Genomic DNA, 19,635 nt, shown 5'->3' on the forward strand with positions numbered 1-19,635 from the left:
TCACACTGCCTCTGTCGGCTGGTCTATAGTTTATCCTGCTGGTATCTCTTACCCGGGAAAACGACGCACCTGACCATCCACATGATGTAAAACAAAAAAATTATGATTCATCAGACCGGGTCACCTTTTCCCAATGCTCCATGGTCCAGTTCTGACACTTATATAGCCATTGTAGCGCCTCCAGCAGGGGACAGGGGACGGCATGGGTACTCTGATTGGTCTGTGTCTACGATACAGGTTTTAATGCATGTTCTGATAACTAACCATCCACTGTTCACTTGCTGCCGAATATATTCCACCTCTCGACAGGTACCATTGTAACAAGATAACAAATGTTTCTCACTTTACCTTTCAGTGTTTGTGTTGTGGCTGACTGGTGTACAGTATATGCAGTAAACCAAAAGTTCCCTTAAACTGCAGATAATGACAGAGTTACTCTTTCAGGGTAAATGTGACATCATGTGTTCACCAATCGTAGAGTTATTGGTTTGATCCCTGGCTCCTCCTCTTCACATGCGGGCAAGACACTGAACCTCAAATTGCTCTCAGTTGCAGGTGAGCCCGGTGCATGGCAGCATGGTTGCTATCGTTGTTTGAGTGGGGAGTGAATGAGAGCCAGACAAAGTGCTTTGAAAATCGATAAGGGAAAAAGGTCATTTTTATCATTCATATTCAGTGCCATAGTCAAAACACTGTGATTATGAGTCCTCCTAAAATCTCATTCTGTAAAACACGCTCGTACTTGTATTTTATTGATTCAGACAACAGATAGCGTGTACCTCGACTTCATCCAAAGTCAGCTGGGGTAAGCTCTGTGGAAAGCCCTTACAAACTCAATATATGTAATAAAACTCTGAAAATCTCTACAAAAGTTTATTTACCGACAGTAGTTCTCTATTTTTCCAACTACCAGGTTACATCTACCTTCGGGAAACATCCCAAGCCAATTCCCTTCAGGACATGATGGGATATTTCAACTTTAGGGTCTAAATGTTGTCTCACAGACCCTTTGAGGCAACCAGGATTTAAGTATATTGTTTTTGTTACCTTAAAAGTAATCAAAAAGAGTCTGAAACTACTGGAATCTACTCAAAAGCATTCAACTGTAGAGTGTAAAATCATAAAAGGTCTTTAAATCCTAAATGAGACTATCTAAAATTGGATGTCTGACTTAGGTCTGGTGGTACATCCCATTACATCGATCCAGCTAATTCTCCCACTTCCTCTGCTGTGTTGGACCACTTTGAGCCTGTTTCCCTCACAGCTCTCACTAAAATTATTGATCAACTAAAAACTACAATGTGCCACTCTGACATCATCCCCTCAGGATTCTTTAAAAAGGTTTTTGTTGAAATTGGTCACGAATCTGGGTGTGATTTTGGACTCATCTTTTACACTGGATCTCCAAGTTAAGTCCATTATCAAAGTCGGGTTCTTTCAGCTAAGAACTTTAGCTAAGGTCAAATCCTTTCTCTCTGTGAAAGACATGGAGAAAGTTATTCATGCTTTTATCTCCTCTAGACTGGACTATTGTCTGTTGTATGCTGGAATTGGCAAAAATCTTTTCATCACGTCTTCAATTGGTGCAGAACTCTGTAGCGTGACTTTTAACTTGTACACGCAGGCATGAACACATTTCACTGATCTTAAAATTCCTTCATTGGTTACCAGTCCACCACAGAATTAATTTAAAAATGTTCATGCTTGTTTTTAAGTGTCTAAATGCCTAGCTGTCCGACCTGCTGCAGCCCTATACCCCACATCGCTCACTCAGGTCTCTCGAACAACAGTTTTTACATTACATTACATTTCATTTAGCTGACGCTTTTATCCAAAGCGACTTACAATAAGTGCATTTCAACCATGAGGGTACAAAACCCAAAACAACAGGAATCAAGAAAATACCATTTCTGTCTTGGGTAGAGTTAGTTGTTCCGAGAACAAAAATGACAGCCCGGGCCGACCGGTCCTTCTCTGTTGCGGCCCCTAAGCTCCAAAACAACCTTCCCCTTCATATTCGGTTGTCATCCGCCTTACCAAAGTTTAAAAGTAATTTAAAAAGCTATTTATTTTCACTGGCCTACCCACTTTGATCTTAACTTGGCACTTTTGTGTGATTTGTGTTAGTTTGTCTTGATTTTAACGTTACTTATTTCTATTAATCCAGTCTTTTCCAATGTATGACTGTTTGTCTATGTGCAGCACTTTGGGCAACCTTTGTTGTGTTTTAAAATGTCCTATACAAATATGTTTTGATTGACTGATTGATTGATGGATTGATGCTCCACCCCCACTCTGCACACTTATTTAAGGCCACCATGTCTTATTAAACCAGAGACTAACCTGTAAATTAACATTTACAAATTCTACACTCCACCTTGTTCACTTCAATTCGAAAATGTATTTTACCACACAGATGGACTGCTACTGCTGATCTAGTTTTTCACCAAATTATTGCATTTCAAAGGAGGACTTTAGTATTTAGCTACAACTGCTGGAAGGTAGCCTTAATGTACAAGCGAGCACATACTGAGAATCGCCAGCAGGTGCTTCTTCCAAAAGAAGAAAATTGATTTTAGACGAGCTTTTCGAGGAAACAATGATCTCAGTTCTCAGTATTCGCCCCTGTTGCGCATCAAATTATCTGCAGGTGTTACCTGTGAGCAGTTCCCGGATCTCCACGTCTGTTGTCTTGCGGAGCAGTCGGACCAGAGCAGGTATGCCTCCGCAGTTTTTCAGGGCGATCTTGTTGTCGTCGTTGGCTTTGCCATACACCAGGTTCCTCAAGGCTCCGCAGGCGCTGCGATGCACGTCAGTCATCCGGTGGTCCAACAGGTCCACCAGGAGCTGGATTCCGCCCTGCCGCCGGATCTGACGACAGAGGAGGGAGGACGGAAGAACGGGGATAACACAGGAAAATGTAAGACTAATACTGGGGTTATAAGACATTAAGGCAGGTATAGGTCAACCACTGGAAGAAAAAACAATCTTAATCTCATTTATTTTACATTGTCAATACTAAAAATAAAAACAAGGCACAGTGACTACTGTCGCACTAATGCAAGATTTATTTAGATACCAGCTCCTGCACTTTCCGCCCCATCACCCCTCAGTGTCTCCTCAGCCCTCCCTGCTTCCTCCCGTCTAGACAAAGAGGAAATGTAGGGCAGACTGGTTGCTCTCCATGAAAACAAAAGAATCCTTTCAGTGAAGGAGATTCTTCATCAACAAGGCAGTTCTGCCTGTACTTCGTGTCTCTGGTGCTCCAGGTAAAGGTACAACAGCTGGAAGCCTCATACTGCTGATGCACCATGACTGAAACTGGATGCCGATTGTTTAGGAAATTAAAAAAAACTAGACTCTGAACCTGATGTTGGCTGTAAATGTAAAAAAATAAAATGTAAAAAATAAATCACTATACAATCATAATTACGTTTAATTAGAGCAAAACACCCCGAAATACAACCAGCAGAATAATTACTGTTGCTTCACCTCACTTGTACAGTAAAGTGAACACTTGCAGGAAGTGAACACAAATGTGTTTTAGCAATGGCCGCAAGTCACTGTTTGTTGTTTTTCGATCATTCAAAGTATGTCCTTGTTTATATATGAGGTAAAATTGCACACTACACGTTCCTGGAGTGCAAAGCATCATCTTCTAACTGCTTATTTAGTATGTAAAACAGTAAAAAAAAAAAAAAAAAAAAAAAAAAAAAAAAAAAAAAACAAGGCACTGTTAAATCTGTGATTTCTCACACTGGAGAAGCTGAAATCTATAAATGTTTATATTTGATTGAATCTTAAAGTACACATGTAATGGAAGACTTACATGCATGAGCAAGGTTATAAAAGAACTGTGAACACCGCAGCTTTCTGAGCTTTGTATTTAATGTATTAAACATTAAACAACATGGCTCCACACGGTAAGGAGCTGACTGAACAAGTGGGAAAACAGACTTTATAAATATGGGAGAGTACAAGAGCATCAGCAGGCCACCGAGCGCAGGTTGAAACACGGCTGCAGCAGTGTATGAAGAGCCGTAACTATTAACAAAAAAATGTAATACACAATTCACTAGTTGTGCAGCCTTGCATTGAAAACTAGACTTGGCACAAGGAGCATCTGTGAAAACTGGCGTTTCAGTGATGCCCACACAGTGAGAAGGACATTGCGTGAAGTCATTCAGATGCTGTCTAAAAGAAATCCATTGCTCACAAAATGGCACAAACTTTGAAATTTTGCCAAAGAACATGAAAAGAAGCCTGATGAATATTGGCAGTTACAGTCTTTGCTCAGATGAAACCCAAATACATGAGTTTGGATCAGGTGGGGTTTAGCATGGTGTGGACCACTGTCACACACACACACAATCTCATCCCAGCGTGTCAAATGATGGCCTTACAGCCTGCTGGCATCTCAGTGATATGACCAAAGTGACAGAGGTATGTGCACCAAATAGCTCGTGGTTAGGTTTAAGAACATGTCATGGTTTGGGTTGAAATAAGTAATTTTACACAGAGACTGTTAGGTGCATCACTAAAGTTCTTTTAGTTACGTTATGTACGTTAGACACATTATGTTATGTCAATTAATTACGTTAAGTTATTTTACAGAAAACACACTGACTGTTCCTTTGCCTCCCAGGTGATGGGCCTGCGATTGTTCCTTATTTACTCTCACTATTTTGTACGTATCATTCTGACGCCAACAGCTTTGATAAAATGACTTATTATTTAGCCCCTTGGGAATGAGAACTGACTGCAAACATTATAGGTGTGCTGGTATGGGGTTGAATGAGGCAAAATGTGTAGGAAAGATGAGATTTATAGATGGCCCTGTAAATTAAATATGTATACACATTGTCAATGAAGAAATAGGTCCTCTGACTAGTTGATCCAACAATGGAGTATTTTGGAGGGAGCACCAAAACCCCATCCAGCAAATCATTTAATTCTGTTCAAATCAACAGTTATTTTTCTTCTTGTCTTTTGGCTAAAAATAACTAAAATGCCCTCAAATAGACAGGGTTTGTAATCAGTTCACTTTTTTTTTTTTACTGATATTGACGAGAGTTTACTCAGTTTAGTTGTATCCTGTAAGACCAGCAGGTCTTTTGAGTGTATCCATTGCTGTGAGACGAAACAGGCAGTAGGCCATACATATCGCTCAGTCTGTTACGTCACCACTCAGGCATCTTTCTCAAGGGCAAACAACAACTTGGCCTGTTGTCTGTAGTTCTGGCAGCCCTGCTTTAAATAGTGCCGTACTCTATCAGTCATCTTTCTCATCCTTCCCTCTCTCTCACTCTATTCTTTAATGCCTGTTGGCTGATTGCTGTTTGAAGAACTTTGTCTGCCCTCAAATCCATCGTCTCCATGGGGATTAATAAAGTGGAATTGAGCTGAATTGAGTTGACATTGAGGAGACAGATGGAACAGTTTTCAGCGAGACACTGAGTGATGACGGCTTTAAAGGACAGGAGGAGAGAGTGCAGTAGCAGGGTTGTATCCAGAGCGGGGTTAAGTGTACGTCATGAGGAGTTTATGCTGTGTGATATGGAGGGTGGTGGAGCTCGCGCAGGTGCACACGCATGGGACGGAGTTTCCTCTGATTAAAAGACGATTCCTCGTCTCTCCAGGCGATGTGACACACACACTCATTACCACCTTCACAGATTACAGCGCAGGGTTTCTTGCAGCTGTGTTTGTAAATGTATGTATTCAGCACAAATGTTGGTGTTAAAGACAAAAGCAGAATTACAATGAAGTAAAACGTGGGCAGATTTACAGCCTGTCTCCTTAGTGTCCGATTTCTCACCATGTATCAGGTTATCCAGGTGTTGCTTGTCCTACATAAATGAGGTTTTTTTTTACCAGTGCGTAATTAGTTTAACCAACTTGATTCAAACTAATTTACTGAGGTTGTTAATGTGTTTGCGTTCTATAAAATACCATCTGTACATTGCCATAAAATTGCTGGAGTTAGATTAATGATAACAACTGACTTGAAGGTCTCCAGTACCCCCGAGCTAATCATTTCCTCTTCCTCCCCCTTCAAAAGCACATCAGCAGCCAGATAGTTGAAACATTTTTAAAGAGGCAGAAGGGGAATAAAAAAGAACAAGCAAGCAAGTTGAGCAGCAGCCATTATACTAATTTCATCAGAAAGACATCTGCAGCTGTAAGTGTGCCTCTCCCGTGTGAGCACTAGCAACTCCCATATAATAATAAAACCACAACACATTTTTACTCATGATTAAACATGTGAGAAATAATGTTTAACTAGTGATCTTCAGAGGTGCTGGTAGGTGGATTTTACTACCTTTGGAATAAGCCAGGCAAGCTGTTTTTGTGCAAGCTGGCTTTATATTTTCCTTACGTACATGAGAGTCATCGACCTTCCTATGTAACTCTCGGCAGCTAATAGGTGTGCTGCAGAGGTCTTCATGGGTCCAAAACATTGGACCTGATCCAGAACTGACCTGATGTAAGAGTCACTCGAGTACAGCCAGACCTGACCCCCAGCATGATGAACTACATTACATCAGGTAATTTAATTAATTAACAAGCTGACACAGAGGGAAAGAACAGCCATATATTAAATGAGGAAGGAGAATAATCATACATGATTTGTTTCAATGATTCAAAGCCAATTTATTTGAATGTTTTATTCCATTCAAAACACTGACATGTGGTATGATCGAGGATGACAGCTTTCAGGTTCGTTCCAGTCCACTCGTGTATTGAACATATTGACCAAGAACCACGGCGGTAAAATCAGTTGTACTTGATCTGATTAGACTGAAGACCTGAAGCTACTCTACCTCCCAAAATGTCCAAAGTAGTTTTCCTTCAAGTTAGTTTTAGGAAGGCTCCTGACCAGGTAACCATCACATTGTAACCCCATTGAAATATTATTGGTGAACAAGCACAACATTTTTTTTTTTTTACAGTATTAATTCTCTATTTGTCTGTTCCATTACCACCAAAAACATTTTTAGGTGAGCACACTCACTCAGTAACTCAGGTTTTATTAAGTCACTTGTGGCAAATCAAATATTATGTACATACCTGTCTCAATACTAGAAGAAATATTAGGGGGTGTTTCGGTGTATCTTTTGATTAAACTCACTGATAAAATACTAAATCACCAAATCTAAATGAGAACCAAAGCATGAATATGTGTGTATAAATACAAGTAACAGGGTGTTGTAGTACTGCACAATGACAGAGGGGCCCCTTAAGCACAAGTTTTCATTTCTGCGTGATATCTCAGAGTTGTCTCTCTCGGGAGCGTTCCCTTCAGAGATCAATACCTCAGATTTGATCTTGTTGTCTCCGAAGCAGAGGTGCTGCAGGTAGGCAGCAGCGTTGGACTGGACTGATGGGAACTGATGCTGCAACATCTGGATCACCTCAGGCAGCTCTGGATCCCTCCAGCCAAATTCCCTACAGAGAGACACACACACAGAAAATACAGTATGTTTTGATGAGTGCAGAGATAGAGAGGTGTGTGTTTGTGTGTATTTCTGAGTGTGTCGCTGAACTTGTTACTAGGCAGCTCGCCTCCCTACTGTGAACCTGATTTAAAAAGCTCACTGGAGGAAAAGAGAGAGAGACGGAGGCAGAAATGGAGGTCAAAAGAATCAAAAGAAAAAAAGAGCATTACAAAAATTTATGTTCCGTTTCATTTATCTACAATAACTGTTTATTTTATTATTCAGCAGTAGCACAAAGTAAAGGAGCTTCTTTGTAATTTGTACATTAACTCGCTGCCATTAGGTGGATGTTTAGTTGTGACAACACACCAAAGATCTGACGATTTAGATTTTAGAGTCCACACTTATATTATATGACCGTCACTTCACGATGCTCACCATGTGATTGCACAACAAAAAACAAACTCCCCTTCATCTTCTCTCACAAGGACTATAAAAGCTGTTATTTCTAACTACTCCTGTCTGAGTCTTTTTTTTAGTCTGAATTCAAGACATACTGTAAGGATTTTGTGACTAAAGTGATATATGCACGGGGCTACAATATCAGAACATGAACCCATGGCTTTTAAAGTCAGTAACACACAAGGGTGGATACAAATTTTCAGAGACTGCTCCGGTTGCGTGCGAACGCAGCGCGGCACTGGGACATGCACAGAGCAGGGGCAGGTAAATATTCTAAGTTACGTCGCCTGATCAAAATCAGCACTTGAGTTACAAACATTTTTATTCCCAATGGTACCTGTGCATTTTGTGATTTCTCCTAAGACCCTGAATTTCTGAAGCAGAGAGCACACATCACATTTTTGGGAACAGAAACATCAACAAGAGCCAAATATGGCGAGTACGGGTGGTGGGATGCGACAGTTGTGTTGTTGCAGGCAAGAAACTTGTGCTGTGAGCGAGCCACTGTTATGTTGGTGAGCCAAAGTGCCATCACAACACATTTCAGATCATTTGCACCAAATGTCTTCCCTCAGACGCCTCAGAATATCACTATGTGTTGACAGTCTGACCCCGGGGACGAATTCACGGTTCACAACCCTGCAAATGTCAAAGAAAACCCACCTGGTTGCGCTCCTGACCTGACCTGCCTTCTTTGATCTTTGAAAGTGATGTTCTGCCCCTCTTGAAATGTGAATGTCACTCTAACACCTCGCCTGGCTCATTGTTGCATTGCCGTAGTCTTTCTGAAGCATTTCAAGGGTCTTTGTTGTTGTATTCCTGAGTTTGACAAAACATTTGATATTTGTTCTATTCTCAAGTCTACGGTGAAATCAAAAATGCAGACATTCAGGTATCACAAAAATATGTGTGACTTGTGTCTGGTGATGTTTATCAAGCAACGTAATTTAAGATATTGACTCATGAAGGTTATAGCTTCCCCCTCACGGTGCCGCGCCCATGAAGAAGGGAAACTTCACCACTTATTTCTTGCATCTTCACGAGGTGTGATGTATTTCTATGCAGCATCTCAAAAGGAATAAACTTAAGTCATACATTATATTAACACAAAATCTGAAACATTTTGGTTTTCTGATACGTTTTAAAAACAGTGTAAAGAAGCTATCTGATGAATTCCGGTACTGTCACAAACCATTACGGCAGCCATTTTAGACAAAAGATCACTGAGCACTTCTTGGTCTGCTGTGAGAGCCTCCTCCTGCTGTGATTTAAGTCCTTCCTTCTAACTGCTCAAGCTCCTCTGGTTTTAGTGTTCAACCATGGGTCTACCGGAGCTTCTGCCTCAAGGCATGCTTTAGGCATTAAAGGCACGCGCGCACACACACACACACACACACACACACACACACACACACACACACACACGTATACACACTAAGATCATTAACCCTATACATGTCTGCAAGGGTGTGTGTGTGTGTGTGTGTGTGTGTGTGTGTGTGTGTGTGTGTGTGTGTGTGTGTGTGTGTGTGTGTGTGTGTGTGAAATTAGAAAAAAATAGATCCACGTGAGAAAGATGTAATGTGAGAGAATAAAGTCGCGGTGAGGGATCAGATAGTGGGGATGGATGGTGGGGAGGGGGTTGTGGGGGCGGGGGGGGTGGGGGGGAGGTTATCAATGTAGATTACCTGTAGCCAATGGCAACAAAAGATATCACGTTTCCCTGACAGCAGTGGTTTCTTGGGACCAACTAAGACTGGCACCGGATCTTGGTTTGAGGCAAAGTTGAATTCCCACAGAGTGATTGAACATTCTCGGGTTGTTGAAGTAGAAGCTGATACTTCCTGGATACTAACTTTGCTGTAATTTAGTTTCACTATGCTGCGCTGCTGTTTGATACATTATTCGCATGCGTGTCTCTTTTTAAATCGACACTTCTGCACTCTCTGATTTGAGCATTTCTGACAGTCTTGAGAAGTTCTCCTGCATTTGCTCCGCTGTTATGTTTCTCTTTGATGTATCTTATTCTTGATGCAGCTACAGCCTGACGTCCCCATGGAGATAATTTCAGTTCAGTCTAATCTTACATAAACACACACACGCGCGCGCACAAACACTTGCAGGTTTACACACACATCATGGAGCGCTGTAGGACAGCATGCAGCTTAGAGCAGCATTAACTAACATCGAGCACACACACACACACACACACACACACACACACACACACACACACACACACACACACACACACACACACACACACGTGCATGATCCAGTGTTCTAATATTGCAGTCAAACACACACGTATACACACTCATTGACTTGCATACACACCCAACCATCAAAGGCAGAGCAGAGGAGCCAGGATTAGGAAGCTTTTGTCTCTAAGTTTCATAATGGGCCAATGGGATAAACCCAGTGTTTGAAAAATGGGCAAATTGGAGAGAGAATTATTTCAAAGATAATTTTTTTTCCCTCTCTCTTCAAATTGCTCACTCTCTTTACCAACTTTTTCTCTTTTTTTTTAAACTCTCTTGGCTCAGTGTGTCTTTCTTTTTCCGCCCACCTCCAGGCACATTCATACACAAACACATGTACACAGCCACATAAAACTGTTGTTATGCACATACATGTGCCATAATAAATAGGATTAGGGACGACGTAACCTTGTGTAGGTCCCCTTCTGGTTAATTGGCCGATAGGAAATGTAACGTTACGGCTGAGTGAGCTGTCATGTGTGTGTGTGTGTGTTTATGTCTTGTTTTTTTTTTTTTTCATTGTAATTAGAAAGTGGGACACCAGTGCAGACGTCTGCACACATGAAGCTTCTTTAATAATCACTAAACCAGATGGCTTCACTAATCAGACAGCTTCAACTACTTATGTAATCATGTGGTTAACTGAAGGGGTTAAACTGATCAACTGGTAAAAACAACAAACTTAATATGGCATTAAACACAGATAAGCTATTGAGTGCTTTTATGCTGCCTTATTTTATTTTTATTGATTTAAATCAGGACCCCCCCCCAAAAATGTACTTTTTATGCATCTACATTATTCTGATAACTACAGTTCCTTGATACTTTACACAATACTAAAGGTGCCCAAATTCTTGACTAATAAGGGCCAAAAAATAATTTGGATGGAGTGCCCAAAATAAATTGTGAAATTTCATTTTCAAAAATGTAATATATTTGACAGAAAATTGACATTCTACATCTAAAATAAAATTTCAGATTAAGAATAAACAATACTAATAAATGTAATTTTATCATTTTGCAAAAATTATTGTTAATATCATTTAATTAGATTAACGGCACTATGCTGCATTGCCATAAAAACTGATATTATGTACTTTTTAGTGGCACAAAGTTTACAGTTCATAGCCATTACAACATTTTACAGCACTTAAAAATAAGGAGAATAAGCCCAAATAATAAGAATAAGGCTTAAATGCCGTGGTGGGCTAAAACAGAAGGTGGAGGCCAAACGTGGCCCGCGAGCTCCAAAATGGGCTTTTCTGCTCCTATACAGTAAGATCAGCCAATAACATTGAAATTATATGAATATCTATACACTGGCAGTGTTCCAGGGATTAAAGAATAATGTTGTCAAGACATTCTGACTCTTTACTTCTCTTGCTTCTATTTAAGGGGGAAATCATGTAGTTTTGAAGCCACCTCCCATGATGCTTTGTGAATGTACACCTCTCAATACAACCCAGAGCAGTTCAACAGGATCACAAATAACCAAATGACCACTAAAAGAAATCAACTCTCTCCTTTAGATTGAATAACAACTGAACATATGGATCCTAATAGGAGGAAGATGTATGGCTGGGCTGTTGTATTTACTGAACATTTCACCTCTCAGTGGATCTATTGTTATGGTTGATCCGTGGGCTGCATCCATAGCCTGTTTTGTTTACATTTTGGCTCCTATAAACGTACACAGAATTAGCAGCTCCTGTTTGCAACCAGGCATTAACATACAGCTGAACTGGATTAACTGGCTATTCAGTGGATTTATACACTATTCTTTTTTTATAGACATACAGTAGGTCTATGAGTGTTACACCGAATCTAAAAAAAAACATGCTATAATTGTGTGTGAGATTTCTGGACTCTAAAAAGGAATGCGATTTGTGATTCAAATTGCAACTATTACCTCCTGGAGCCAACTTCCCAGCATGCACCGACTCTTTTAAGTGGCTTTCTGCATGCAAGCACTATTAGGGTTATCCTCTCCACTCAAAGAAGAAGCATTTAACATCTGACAGGAAGCTTTCGCATGAGAAGTCAATCAGTGCTGATGTTCTTTAAACGGTTTCTTCATACTTTTCTCCGATTTTTTGGAAAGGAACAACTCCTGAATTGATGAAATGAGGTTGAACAAATGCTTTTCAGGTCTGTTACTCATCCAAACAACACGTAATGACGCTGCCTGTGTGACAAGTATAAATATTGATAATGTTATCATTTTAAAAAGAGTCCATTCATATTCATAAAGAGGTTGAAATATCGAGTGATTTATTCATTGTTTATTTAATTTATTTTGGTGTTCAAAATTCATTCAATTATTGTTTTATCAATCATCTGCTAAGTAGCCTGATCAGCTATCCTGACATCGATTGCTTTTGTCTTTGCCTGCAAACCTGGAGAATTCGTGGAATTTGAGGAGAACCTCATTCCAGTAAATGCGTTCATTGAGGAAACATCACCACATCACTCTTGTGATTATTTCTCCCCGTTTTCAGGGGCATAACACCTGCACGTCAGTGGCCAACGAACAAACACTACTTGAAGGCCAAAGTGGCACTTTTAGCAGCACTCTACAGTAATTATTATAAAAACACTCTTTTTCCACATCCTGTCTTTTCTTCTGTCTCTCCTTCACTTTAGATTGTCTGACTTCCTTCCTGAAGCCTGAAGTCCAAGTCAAAGAAACGCATGTCGGTTGGGACGCACACAAACAAAGTGGTACTTTACGCATGTGACTGAACGAACACTTAAAGCACTCTAATGGTTGTCAGCCTGCAGGCCTGCAATATGTGACACACACACACACACACACACACACACACACACACACACACACACACACACACACACACACACACACACGGACAGACAACCACACACACACACACACACACACACACACACACACACACACACACACACACACACACACACACTACTGCATGCACATTTTGATATAACAAGAGCCATGAACGGGTGGGAAAGTAACACAGACATGCAGAAAAGTAAAGGGTACACACACACACACACACACACACACACACACACACACACACACACACACACACACACAGCAACAGAACCAGAGCCTAGAATAGTTGCAGCCCCGGAGAGAGAGTTGCACATCACAACAGATCAAACTCAACCTGGAGCTGAAGGTTGTGAAGCTCTGCAGGCCTTCACACACAGAGACAAACAAACACACAGATTCATCATACATGGGCGCAGTGTACACACTAAACTACTCTACAGCATGCTTGTAGTGTGATTCACTCAACATGTTGTATATCTGAAACACATTTAAATTCTGATGCAGACAAACACTTAAAGAATCTACCTACAATTAAAGTGAAAGTTGACCGTCTGTCTTCTCTGCCGTGTGTTCTGCCCCAGAAATCTGCACTATAATGGTTCATTCATTCACTAAGTTTAGCCTGGAGCTGTACCACTTTTTACTCAGCATGTCTTTTGCTGTGTGTGTGTGTGTGTGTGTGTGTGTGTGTGTGTGTGTGTGTGTGTGTGTGTGTGTGTGTGTGTGTGTGTGTGTGTGTGTGTGTGTGTTTCCCAAAAAGAGAACACAGGGGTATATGGAGCTCCCCGTCCCAAACACTGTGTGACAACATCACAGCAGGATGAGCAAATACTACTGAGCCATCTGTGAATTTCGGGCAAAAGTATTCACACAGCGACTATTTGCACTGTTTTAATGTCGGAGATAAGAGAAGAACATGGAACTTATTAGGATGACGCTGCTGTTCTGGCAGACAGAAAAATACAATTACAATCAAACAGAATTTAATGGGCCTCAAATTGGAGAAAGTGAGAAAGTATTTTTTTGTTTTTTGTCATGCCTCCTTGAAGATGTTTAGCCTGGACACGTCCAACCATTTGAGTTCGTTCTTTATGTAGAAGCATTTACAACTCTATCCCTAAATTAACCAGTGTCAAAACAACATGTTATCTTTAGCAGCAAATAAAAAAACATGATAAAAATGTTCATCTATGGGTTAAAAAACAGAATTAAAAATGTAGTTGTATAAATATTTAATCATTTAGACATAATCAAATGACAAAATTCAAATTTAAAAAAACATTTTAAATATTATTTTTTTTTAGACCTGAGTAATTTCTGCAGGTCTTCTTATGAGGCTAGTGGAGCTAAAACAGACTCCACAATTCAAAAGATAAAGCCTTGTATAGCCTAACAAAAGCTCACAAAACACACAGACATAATCAAAGGAAACCTGCATCCATCCATACTATAATGTAGGAGATCTCTGTATGTCAGTATGTTTGTTTGTCCAAGCTGCTTCACGTGACATGTTTGATGATAATCATTTCGTAACTAGCTATTTTCAAGAAACGGGGTTTTCCCTGCGATTATAAGAGTTAGGTACAATGCCCAAGTGCTTTCATTATCACGGCTCTTAAGCTGAATGAACACTAAAAACTGTGTGCGTATCAAGGTCGAGCGATCGGGAGGGAGCGACATATTAAAACCCGTGAGCTAGCGACCGTGGTAACGTGAGTCGGAATAAACTGTTGCCTCAAATGGGAACCTGTCCTTTACCAAAATATACTGACTAACAAGTCGACAGCCATGTAAGCATGTTACAAGTATTACATATTCGCATAATCGATTGCAATTATTTGAGCTGACCACATTCATCCGGCTTAATCGTTCGAATGGTTTCTATCTGATTAACAACAGCTGGAGGGAACCAACAAAAATGTCTGATTTCTATTTCTTTTACTACGTTGTTTAGTTTTCTTTTAATGATGTCATCGTGTTCCGGTGCGGTTTGATGGCACACAAATGGATAACTAGTGCCACCACCTGTGTATCTCAAGGCGATTAACTTGTAATACTCCACCAGACACGTTTCAATGAGCATCTATTGACAGCAACATCATGGATTTGGTTTCAGAGCCACGCACTACAGACGATACATGTCTCTTCTTCCTGAGCTGTATGTTTATCATTAAACTATGATTAAGCTTATGCCATAATAATAGTGGAATAAGATGGACAGAAAGAACAACAAAAAACGGTTAGATCGTGAGTAGCAATTATTTGTGTGACAAATAATTGTCACCTAACATTTCATGATGGTGAAACGCCTGCAGCCACCTCATATAACTGTACCTACTTTTTGTTTTTTAATTCCAGATGTTTATTTAGCGCTGCTCTGATGTTGGATGAGTTTTAATGAGGAGGTTGAAACTATTTTAAAGCTGCAGTTAGTCTTAAACTAGGAAAATAGATTGTAAAAACAGACAAATCATTACAGTGGCTCTCCTAAAAACATGATAAACCTTCAGTTTTTTAATACTGGTTGACATTTATTTTTGTGAGTGTAGCTCACATGATTTACTAAAACAAGCTTTTACAACAACTTTAATTATCTCCTTGGTGCAGATATTTTAAATTCAAGGCACCTGAAACAAATTGCTGATCCAAATGTCACTGGTTTATTTATTTATAAACAACATTATTTCAGTGCTTCTTAAGCCGTTTTGTTTGTTTAACTGCAACCCTTTACCCTTTTATCCTGAAGATAGGTGCAATTTTAACAAGTCGGAATTAAGAGGAAAAATCCAGTCAAGGATAAAAAGAGAGAAAAGACCTGCATAATTTCATGAAAAATGTGGTATTTACTGATATATTTTCTTCTCACAACATGTGCACATGCATATGCATGTATGTGTGTATATGGATGTGTGTCTGCACCTGTGTAAGTCTGACTGAGCGCCCTCAAGAGAGTGTAACGTTTCATTTGGCGACTCGGTGGACTGAGACAAAGTACCAACAAACTGTCAATCTTCTCTTTGTTCCTTACCAACCAGGTGGGCTATCTTGCATCACCACGTGTCCAGGTGTGTGTGCGAGTGTGTGTGTGTGTCCGATTGTGTCACCCACAGCCAAAACATTTACACCACAATGTGAGATGCCAGCCAACCAAACCAACAATTAAACCTGCTACATAAATAAACTATCTCTGAATTATGTATTCCATAAGCGAGTGAGGCGCTGTGATGTGAGGGGCTGCAGGCACATGATGCTCGCTGCTATATCGGGCTGAAAGGATTTCCTGGGAGTCAGGGCTTTTTGAGGAACGGAGCGATTTGAAACCAGAGAACGAACTATGCGATTTGTGTCAGGTGTATTGGTGTGTGTGTGTGTGTGTGTGTGTGTGTGTGTGTGTGTGTGTGTGTGTGTGTGTGTGTGTGTGTGTGTGTGTGTGTGTGTGTGTGTGTGTGTGTTCCTACTGAGGACTGTCGGCGAGGTGAAATAGAGACGCGCCTGACAACCCCAACAGACAGACAGAAGCACAGACAGACACAGAGACCGACAGGTGGAATGAACCTGCGGATTAAACTGATAGAAGAAGAAAGGAGAATCTGAAACAAACTGACAAAGGTGCTGATTCACTGCGTTCACTTTCCAGCAGGGCATCAATCAACTTCAGGTGGCTGATTAACAGCAAAACATTACAGTGTATTTATAGAAAACTAGAATGGAACAGATCAAACCTCACTGTTGTGTTCCTTAGCATCAAAGAACGAACTTATCTCAGCCCAGTAAAACACGAGGATCTTTCCACAACATGTTTAGCTGATGGGTACAGCAGTTAGCACAGTAAGTCATTAATGATGGACACCACTGCTTAAATGCAACAGTCCATGTAATTGTCCTTGCGGTGATGCCATAGCATGTGCTAATTGTGTTTTCTTTGTCAGCTCTCGTTAGTCTGTCTCTCTCCTTCTGTCAAATGTCCTCCGCTCATTACTGAACAGCCTGCAGTTAAGATGAGATCACTCACTTCACATGTTTTTACTGTATCAGTTGTGTATAAACTTCTCTGACAGCGATATACATGTGCTCAGTCTAATCCAGTCTAAGAGTTGTACAATAAATCCGACCGTCATGAAGGTTAGAATGTTGCTGTTTGCAAACTGTTGTCGAGGTGTTGGTTCAACTGTATGATCACTGCCTAAAAGGCAAAACTCTGGGGAAACATAAAGTTGTCTGCTCCTCACATAGCACACAGTAATAATTAAAAGCATCCTGCAATAACCAATTTCATGGAATGGGAAATTCTCTGAAGTGATATTGTGAGCCTTCACCTTTGTATACCAGCTTACGGGTCTAGTTTGGATCTGAAGTTCACCTTGTAGCTCCAGCTATTTTTTTCTTTTCCAGAATTAGCAATTTTGTTTGTTTTGTTGTGCATCGGATCTGAATTTGAAACTGTTAGTCTTAAAATATGAAAATAGATTGCAAAAAATGATAATCACAAGACCAGATCTGCTAAAAACTTGGAAAACCTAAACAAAAATGTGTCTACAATTTAATTTTTTAATACTTAGCAGAAGCATAAGAGTGCAGCACACATTACTTACTGAGTCATGTTTTTTTTTACAGCAAGTTTAATTATCTCCCCTGGTGCAGATATTTCCAACTCGTGGAGAGAAATTGCTGATCCAACTCGCAACTTTTTGGTGTAACTTGTAGTCTTTGTTTTGTAGATTTGTAGTCTGTGGTGCTGTCAACTATACTGGATAACATGAGCGGTGGTTCTTTATTTTGTCCATCTCATGTAATGAGGCTGGAGTAAACACAAAAAAAAAATGTCAGGGCCTCAATCTACAATAGAGCATTAGTAAAAAAAAAAGCTGTAAAAAACAGAAAATAATTTAGCTGATTAAAATAATATTATAAGTATAAATATATACTATATTTTGAAAAGCCTGTAATTGTTAATTGTCTGACTGAAGGAGACACTGAAGCAATATTAAACAGTTATAAGAAAATGCCAATGCCTGATCAGTTCTTAAATTTAACATGTTTTAGCCAGAGATGGGTAATTCACAATAGTTCTGCCTCCAACTCCTGACAATATAAGCTGGTTGTCCTAAACCCTCTGAATACAAAATATAGGATTGTTTTCTGAGTCCGTCCTTGGAAGGAAATATAACACAGATCACGTTCACCTGAAAACATCTTCCACAGAAATGTGCAATTCACTGTTTTATTTTGTCGTCCAAAGTGGCATGACTGTTTCCTGTAGTGTAACGGTCAATCAAAGAAGACAGAGAGTGGATTGATTTAAAAATATATATATATTTTTTTCCAGAAATGTAAACATGCAACATTATTTAATCCTGTATCAAGTCCTGAGTGAAAATCAAAGCGGTTTTTAGAGCTGCTAGGCATTGTTGAGCTTCTGTTTAGTAACAGAAGCTAGCTGGGGTTATGCAGGGTAAAAAACAAACATTGTGTTCAAAGAACAATCTTTGTTTAATTTCTTTTTGATTTCTTATGAATATTCTTCTTTATAAAAGGCCTGAACTTCTAAATCAAGGCTCGGCACTTTCAACCCCAGTTTGGTCTTCATTTGCAAGTTCTTGCATGCAAAAGGTTTATACTTTCTTTTTCACAGGAAATTTGATGGCATTGGATGAAGTCCAGTGTAATACTGTTTTGCATTCATACTGGCAGTGAGGGTTACACAGGTCAGCATGTGTATTACTGTATTAACAAGTTTTCAGTGTCACAATTTCATTCACACAAATATAACACTGGAAGTAACTGTATGTGTGTGGGATTGTGCATTTGTTTGGTGGTGACCCCACCTTGACCTCATTGTGGGAAAGAAGTGTGAACAAGAAAAGGAAAAAGTAGATTTGAAAGGAGGGGAAAGAGGATAAAACCAAGATTGAGACAGATTGGAAATTAGAGAAAGAAAAAGAAAACGAAAAGTGTGAAAAGCTCCTGAGCTGTGTATGTGCGCGGGTGCGGGCGTGTGTGTGTGTGTGTGTGTGTGTGTGTGTGTGTGTGTGTGTGTGTGTGTGTGTGTGTGTGTGTGTGTGTGTGTATGTGTGTTTGTTTGTTTGTTTATTTGTTTCTAAGCTTTGCCTGACATCTCCTGACCTTTCGTTCATTTCTTCCAGCCTGAGTAGGGTAGTCAGTCAGCCATCCCATCACACACACACACACACACACACACACACACACACACACACACACACACACACACACACACACACACACACACACACACACACACACACACAACACAGTCCATTCTTAACCCTATGACAGAAAATGAATCAGAGATTTTCAGTGTGCTTAAGAGCGTGAAATAAAACGAGGCACTTTTATGATCAGGTCAGATCCTGTCTGGCACAAATCTTTCTCAGCGTTAGCGGAATGTTTCCATAAATTACTGGCAGTCTGGAGGAAATGCGTTGGAGTACATAAGAGGCTGTGTCTACAGTAACATGTCTTGATTTGCCAGATTGTGCCATTGTCTGGTTTGACAAATCAGATAAATGCTATTTGTTTGAGGCTTTTACAGAATGAAGGTATCATTAGTGAGCCAGCTGCAAATGGTGACAATGACCTCATATCTCCTCATCTATTTGCGCTGCCGATGCAGACAGCATCAGCGCAATAACTGATGCTA

General features: G+C 40.1%; 1 protein-coding gene across 5 annotated transcripts in view; it reads right to left on the reverse strand.

Annotated features, from left to right (window-relative positions):
- The window catches only part of ctnnd2b (catenin (cadherin-associated protein), delta 2b), a 182,138-nt gene that overhangs the window by 48,432 nt on the left and 114,071 nt on the right, over nucleotides 1-19,635 (reverse strand). For all 5 annotated transcript variants that reach the window (XM_069164419.1, XM_069164418.1, XM_069164421.1 and 2 more), the window contains 2 exons: nucleotides 7,317-7,449; nucleotides 2,658-2,871 (listed from right to left, as the gene is read on the reverse strand). In XM_069164419.1, the coding sequence (XP_069020520.1) occupies nucleotides 2,658-2,871; nucleotides 7,317-7,449 (347 nt within the window). The remainder of the gene's footprint in view (nucleotides 1-2,657; nucleotides 2,872-7,316; nucleotides 7,450-19,635) is intronic.

Source organism: Embiotoca jacksoni, unplaced genomic scaffold (genome assembly GCF_022577435.1).
Source record: "Embiotoca jacksoni isolate LCO1_2020_lvr unplaced genomic scaffold, fEmbJac1.0.p SCAF_31, whole genome shotgun sequence".
Lineage (NCBI taxonomy): Eukaryota > Metazoa > Chordata > Actinopteri > Embiotocidae > Embiotoca > Embiotoca jacksoni.